General features: G+C 42.0%; 1 protein-coding gene across 2 annotated transcripts in view; it reads left to right on the top strand.

The window, feature by feature from the left end:
* Window positions 1-259: 259 nt before the first annotated feature.
* Window positions 260-7,875, top strand: part of khdrbs2 (KH domain containing, RNA binding, signal transduction associated 2) — a 56,082-nt gene continuing 48,466 nt past the window's right edge. For both annotated transcript variants that reach the window (XM_035531727.1, XM_027000451.2), the window contains exon 1: window positions 260-535. In XM_035531727.1, the coding sequence (XP_035387620.1) occupies window positions 445-535 (91 nt within the window). In that variant the 5' untranslated portion in view covers window positions 260-444. The remainder of the gene's footprint in view (window positions 536-7,875) is intronic.

Here is a 7,875-nt window from a genome sequence, read left to right as displayed (position 1 = left end):
GTACAAGTGCAACATTTTTCTCATGGTAAATAACAACACTCAAGCTAAAGACACCGCTACTCCGAGCAATAGCGCAGTGAGGGGTACTGGGGTGCAGGCTGGTGTACACTGGGTGTTATTATTTAGGCAGCACTGAGGCCATTTGGCGTCTGACAGAAATCGGATCTCCGACGTAGCCAATCCGGACACAGTGGGGCGGGGCGACAGCGCCGGTTCCGCGGCTAAGGTGGGAGGTTTCGGAGGCGAGTATTGCGTTTAAACCGAGCGCTAGGACATGGGCGCACAGCGCTGAATGCTTTTACACTTGTGCACTAACCGCGCACGACTAACGACTTCAGTGGTGGCAGTCCATCAGCTGTTTGACGCTTCAAAAATATTCATCCCGTGTCTCGACACTTTTGTCGTCTCACCTGCACGTACCGTGCTCGGGAGAGGTGTCCAGTGATGGAGCAGGATAAGTACTTACCAGAGCTGATGGCCGAGAAGGAAAGCCTGGACCCGTCTTTTATACACGCCATGCGCCTTCTCGCCGAAGGTAACAGGATTGTTGATCTCACCCATCACTGCTCATCATTCTGCTTGCGTCGTATACATGTGCAGTATGTCTTCATTGTTCTTCCTAGTCTATTATCACCAGGTGTGCGTTTTATCGTGTGAGGTTTACGAAGCCATTGCAATCGTTGGCATTTTCTCATAAATGTTTATCTGGACTTGCAAATTAAAATGCATCTGCGTTTTCAAACACCGGACGAAACAGGCGTGCCTCGGTGCAGGTGTCTACCCGCCATGCTGTTAGGAGGCAAGAAGCCTGCCCCCAGGTGTGCTGGCAGCATCTCTGAAGTATAGTGAGGACACGTTTGTTCAAAGGTGGGGATGGGCTCTGTCTAATTATTCGAGTTTTTGGCTTTTCGTCGATGCAAATTGTTGTGGTAAACTTCGTATAAAAGACATCCGAACGAGGCGTCCTGGCTCTAGAGGGAAACACCGTGCATCAGAGATCTAAAGTGTCACCATATTCTTTATCCTGAGCGACAATAAAATACCTGTTTTATCTATTACCAGAAAAGAGAGAAGACGAAATCATCGAGTGCACGGGTCCGGGGTTTTGTGAGAGGAAACTTTCTTTTTAACGGTTATAATTTATAATCAATACTATTTTTGTGCCTGTTCCCTCGGCTATAAGGTGTTAATATAACATACTTACACTTAAACTTAACTCCTAATTTAGGTTACATTGTAAGAAAATGTGAATTGTCCAAAGGAAGCATGGATCTGAGACACTGATATACTCTCATCAATGTAGTTCTATTGCTAATGAGATATAATGTGTTCAAAATACGTGTGTTCAGAACTGTAGTAGACGCCTAGTAAAACTGCCATTTTATGTCTTATTTTCATACTGTGCTGAATTGACAGCAAATAATGTATTATCGGGTTTTTTGACATAATAATGATGAATTATTGTGTAACATCACTGTATCCCCCTTGAGATAATTTTTGGGTTTACTGAACTCTTCCATTAACAAAATGACACATTTCTATTTTTCTGACAATTTGTGCATTTGAAGAATCTTGCTAGCATGGTAAAAGAGAAGGTTAGAGTGTAAACAAATACAGTTTCCAGAGAACATTCGTACCATTTTTACAAAATCGTTTGACCTGTCAGATTATTATGTGCTTATAATGTAGTAAATATCCTGATCACTCATTTGAAGGTCAAAAAGAAATTAATTATTCCTGTGGTTTATTAACACAGGAATTGAACAACACAGCACAAACCAATAAACAACAACAACAACAATAATAGTAATACTACTACTACTACTACTACTACTACTACTACTACTACTACTAATATAAATAATAACAAGAAATAACTGCAGCAAACTATCAGGTATATTGTTATGTATTAGGAGAGATAGAATGGTTTCATCTTACAGAAAGATAATTTTGCTTTTTTTTCATGTTCTAACACCTCATTAAGACTTTGATCCCAATTTTGTATATTACTAAATGTTGTGTGGGGCATTGAAAGTATGTTTTTATTTTCTGACTCTTAAAATGATTGAATATGCAACATATATTTATAATATGCTACTTTGTGCTTTCATTAGCGCAAGCATTATGAAAAACATCTCTCCTTGTCAAAATGCTACTCATAGTGATAGTGATGCTATCGCAAGTGATCTTTGATGCTTGCTCTTCCTAAAGGTTAAAAAATTGACATCACATTATTCACCCATTCAGGCGTGATTAGATTCAGAGTGCTGTTCCATCTGAGTAGCCTTAACTTCTGAGTGTAGGATGTGTGCAGTAGTGTACGCTTCATTCTCTTTCTTCATCAGAATAAAACGGAGAGAGAGAGAGAGAGAGAGAGAGAGAGAGAGAGCAAGCGAGCAAGCCCAACGAGCACGAGAGCAAGCCCTGGAGTGAAACGCAACCTCAGTGCCATGACATACACGACAGCTGGAGGGTTTTGCCCCTTTTTTCAGGCAGGGATGATGAATGTGTTTGCTAGTGTGGTGCAGCTGAAGTTAAGAGAGGCTAATGCTTTGAAAGACGTGCTAAATTGACCTTGTTTTGCAGAATCAATGATTTGGTCTCTATGACATCCCTTATGACATCCTTTATGACTTCCCTTATGACATCCTTTATGACATCCCTTACGGAAGCTCCTTGTGGTCGTTCCTTTACTGGTGTTTTCCAGAGTCTACCCCTGGCCCTGTCAAATTTGCCATCCTCATTGGTCTAATTTTGAGTTGCAAATGCATTATGGACAATTGAATGCCATTGGCTGGATGAGAGATGTTTTATGCAATTGAACCATCATCTGCACTTTTGAATACCATGAAATAAGTTGAAAGTCATTATCTTTATAGATTGATCAAGATCTAACATTTCAGCAAGGGGGTAATAAATAATTTGTGTACTATCGAATAAATTAATGCAGTTGGCAACAGATGTGGTCATTTGTACACATCAAAACATTTAGAATATTATTGCTTGCAATTTGATCAAGGATTAATGCCAATCACTGACTCCATAATATAACTACAAGGTATATGAGGTGAATGTAAGCTGTTTTCTGAAGCTAATGCCCCATTTATATTAAAATCACATAAGAAAAAAGCCATTTCTAATTTTTCTATCAAATATCTGTGTTGGTCCAGAATGTTTCTACATGTCATATAGAAAGACAGGCTGAATTTTGTATACTGTTTGTTCTCATATCAGATTATCCAAAGCACTTTTAGTGCGAAAAAAAGATCTAAAAAGCCGCTTGGCTGCTGCAAGAAAAACATTGTTTGAACATCTAAAGAAGATTCCACCTGTGTTCATTTTCAGCTTTGGCTTTAAGGAAATACCAGTGCCATATTATGTATGGGTATGTAAATTGGCTTTTTTCTTCATGTGTTTATGAATGCCCCTCTGCTTGGTAGGTATAAACACACCCAAAAGTGCAAACTAGACAGAAATGCATATTCATTAATATGGACACATTTTGGAAGAGACAGAAAACGGTGCTAAATGGTGCTGCTACTGGGGCCCCAGAAGTAAAACAGCTGTCTCAGTCATAGTTAAGCTTTAGTCATGGCCTTAACAGTCTGTTTGAATCACATCCTGAGCTGCTGGCCCTCTGCCAGCTTTTATTTGCCGAAGCATGTTGTCCAGACATGTTCATTCCCTCCGAACCCCAGCAGAGACGAGCTTGTGAGCAGTGCATGTACCGTGACCGGCACTTTGACCCCTGCGAAATCTCCCCAGTCCATCCTCATGGTGTTTTCGGCACAACTAAACAACCTCTAATTTTGCAATCAGCTATTTGATGCAATTTGATGCTTTTGTTCCTGATAAAGTTGCTGTTTGATGCAATGAGATTCCGACAGGCCGGGCATCGAGTTTTCTACTGTGGAGGAAGGAGAGGGAGAGACTTCCTAACTGAACATTTAGAACCTCAGTAGGAACGAGACAGTAGCCAGTGTTGAAATTGTAAGACTATTTATGTTGTTAATAAAAAACCATTTATTAAACATTTTTAATAATTTAATAGAGCAGCAGAGCAGAAGTGCCAAGTTACATGGCGACTAATGGCGGCTAAAACAGGGCCGTGACTGCTGAGAGGTTTGTCCTAAACGAGGGCCATGACTTGGAACAAAAAGTTCCATGTGATAAAGGCTAGGGCTGAGGGTGGGATTTGTAGCCATATCTTTTCTTGTGAATTGATTTTAATAAAATCCAACAACTCTATGTTATTATTAGAATCTCATTAGAAATTCTTTCAGGGATCTGGTTGGGTATTCTGTAATTGCAGGGGCTGGTAAGAGGGAAGTGGCAGACACACTTTGATTACACTAGAAATAAGATGGCGTGTAATTGACCGTATTTGCCTTGACCTTTATGCTGAAAATGGCTTCTGTCAATTCCAAGGCTGCCCCTGGCTCAGTTTATTTATCGTATATTTTTATTTGCAACTCTGTTCTCTAAAACACGTGTAAGAGAGTCCTCTTGAAGCTGATCTGGCCCAGTGGTGTTTGTATGCAAAGGGTTATGTACCTGATTGTCATTGTTTCAAGTTTGGTTTATTCGTCACATACATAGTCATACACAGTATAACTCGCAGTGAAACGGTGGAGGTTTATCTCTCAGATGCCTGGTAAGCGTGCTGTCGCTGTGATGTAGGAGACAGTCCTTGTGCTCCTTCAGGGGTGCTGTGGCCCGGGACGGCTTGGTGAGCAGCATCCCACAGTATTACTTTTGAAATGGGTTCAGTTGGAGCTGCAGAGCCTGATTATCATATGTTATAACGCTGGGGCAGCTGCTGTGGTTGGGCGTACAGTTGTGTGTGTTGTGTTTGCGGTGCACAAGACCAGCCTCTGCCTCCTTACCCCATGCATCCTTGCCCCAGCGGCAGACTCAGATTTGAGCATTTCTGTTTGGGGTGTCCTAGTCCAAGCCTCCAGCTGGCAACACAGCGGAGCCAGGTAACCAGAGCTCTGCTGCCCGCCCTTGATTATGTGGCTTGGGGCTTCTGGGATTTAGATTTTTTTTCAGGATAGATTATCCGAGAACCCTTAGGGATGACATATTGAGAATACTATTCTGAGAACAACTAGAACTTGTATGTTAATTACCAACCATCACAGGTTCCTAGTTATTATTAACCCTGGATAGTTTCAGAAAATATTCTTTTGTATAATAGTAGTACATTCTTGTGCAATAGATGGATTTCAAAAACAGAATAAAGGAATGGACTGAAGGATTGTGAAAAACAGCTGTGTGTGACTGAAATAACACACAGCCACCACAAGAGAGAAGTCTTACACCCCTACACACTTAAGTGCAACAGAGCTGAAACAAAAGCACATTCTCTTTTGGAACTGGGAGAGTAAAAGAGCTCCCCAACACTGCGATTTTATCACTGCATCCATGTTGTCCATATTTATCTGCTCAGTAGATGATACAAGGTAGGTCTGTTTACTCTGGAATCCTACAAAGGTACTGTAACAGTAAGGGGTTTCTCCAGAGATACAGGCCAGCTTGGGTGCAATTGCAATAAAACAAAAACCGAACAAGCACAGCCGTCGTCAGAATCCAAACACGTCATGCAATCATCATTTATATTTATTTACAGGGGAAACTGGTGATGAGAGCCAGGTGTTGAGCATGATGGCGACGAGGAGCAGGGTGGTGCAGGTGGAGGGGGCAGCAGGGAGGAGGAGGAGGAGGAGGAGGCAGGCATATGCCCTCATCCCTCTTATGAAGACTGGCAGAAAAGCTCTTGGGCAAGGGTGCTGTCTCCCATCCCTGCCTCACGCTTATGAACTCGCAGGCCCTGTTAAGTTCATCGCTGCTGCAGAATCCCACAGCACTGCGATAATTCTTAATTAAACTTAGGGGACAGTGCTTCTTTTTTTGAAGTTTGCTCTAGAGTTTTTTTTTTTTATTGATTTACAGTAGCTTGGTGACAGTGGGGAGATTTTAAATGTTAACTAATTTAATTTTGCACTGCTGTTGCAAGACCTATACTACAAACAGTTAATTTCAGAAAATAAAGAAATAAATGCCATGAAATGTCAGTGCATTGTAAAGTGTTGAAGTGCCATTGAAGTATAAAGGGAATTTCACCTAAAACAGCTCAACAGGAAATGCAGTACAGAACTAGGCATTGATATGCTCATCTCAACTCCTTCCCACATTTCTCTTTGAATGCGCCATGATGAGCAGGGCTTCCCATGGCATCTCAAGCCAAAGAGAAACCCGTCTCAACTGCTACGAGAACAATAATGTCTGGATTAAGAACGCTGCAATCTAAATCAGACATGGGGTGTACGCTTCAGGCCTTCTGATCTTTCGTGCTTCTGAATGCATTGTGAGAGGGGAGTGTGCTTTGTGCTGCTCCTGTCCTGGCCCATGGTGAGCAGGATTCATCCTGAATGTCTGTGCCTGCCCTTCAGATTTTCCTCTGCTAAAAAAGGGCTCCACTGCTGGGACAAGCATCTGCCCAGAGCTCTTTTCTATAAGGCTGCATTGATTTTATGTGTTGTGAAAGCAAAGCGTGTTCTGGAGAGACCTGGCACCCACGCCATGGAACCGCGCCAGGGTAGCGGATTTCATCGGTGAGTACGCACCGACTCTAAACATATGGTCCAGTATGTGGGGTCTCAAACGACAACTAATGAGTGAGTGGGGGAAAAAAAACATCCCTGTGCCCTACTTTGCTTTTAACAATAAACCAAATTGATTTGTGTTTAGGAGACATGATCCTAATGGAAATAAATGCACTTTATTGTTACACTTCAGATATGATCTGATAAGAAGGCTGTTAGCTTAAATTGTTTTTCTGGCAGTATAAACATCACTTCTATAGATTGCATGGTTAAAAATAAAAGTCTGATATACTGCAGACCATCTCCATCAACCAAACCAATGACTAACCACCTCTGTTTGTGGAATGAGGGTTACGAGGGAAAATGCAACGTGATTATAGGATCAGCTGTGGATGAAAGCACTCTATCTCAAAACCCATTAAACAGGATTTCCCATCCACAGAACAGTCATGTGCAGGCTAATAGGTTAATGCTGGCTATCACAATATTGTCGTTCCACTGTAGAAATGGACAGATGTCCTGATACCCTTCTCAGAAGCGTGAGGGAACTTCTCCCTGTCTGTCTCTCTCTCTCTTGGATCCTATGGAATCATTATATTCGGTTACTTCAGTCTGATGTTTGTGAGCAGTTCTGGTAAGATTTCTCCGTCTGGCTTTTTTCTTGACTTTTTTGAGATTAAGTGCCCACTGCTGAACTTGCTTGTGCTATGTCCCCTGCCCAAGCTTCACATTGGGCTCCACTTCCTGCCCTGCCTATGGAAGGGCAGCCTCTTTAGCTACTGTATTCCATCTGACAAGACTTCTTGGAGATCTAAGGGTGTGTTCATTCTTGTAATTTGGTTGCCTTATTTAATAAGGTTCTTTAATGGAAGCTTTGCCTGGGGCATTTTACACCCAGTACTGGACAGCAGAAACTGTGTGTGTGTGTGTGTGTGTGTGTGTGTGTGTGTGTGTGTATGTGTGTGTGTGTGTGTGTCTTCATGGTGGTGTGTGTGTGCGTGCGTGTGTGGGGTGTGTATGATGATCTAGATGCAGACAGCATTTCAGCCTGATGTTTTGGCTCCAAACAAACATGTGGATGGAGTAGGACAGGAGTCTCCGAGGACTGTAGCAGAGGGGGCGCTGTAGTAGACTGTTTGATATCATCAGTGATAATATTCCATATTTCACGTTTCCCTTTTCTTTGACAGTAAAGTATAAATTGGCAACTGCCACACACACACACACACACACACACTGAAGAACCATAAACAGCACAATTTAAACA

The sequence above is a fragment of the Electrophorus electricus genome, chromosome 11 (assembly GCF_013358815.1).
Source record: "Electrophorus electricus isolate fEleEle1 chromosome 11, fEleEle1.pri, whole genome shotgun sequence".
In the NCBI taxonomy this organism is placed as follows: domain Eukaryota; kingdom Metazoa; phylum Chordata; class Actinopteri; order Gymnotiformes; family Gymnotidae; genus Electrophorus; species Electrophorus electricus.
Note: the sequence above shows the minus strand (reverse complement) of the source record. Positions and strands in the feature narration are given on the sequence as shown.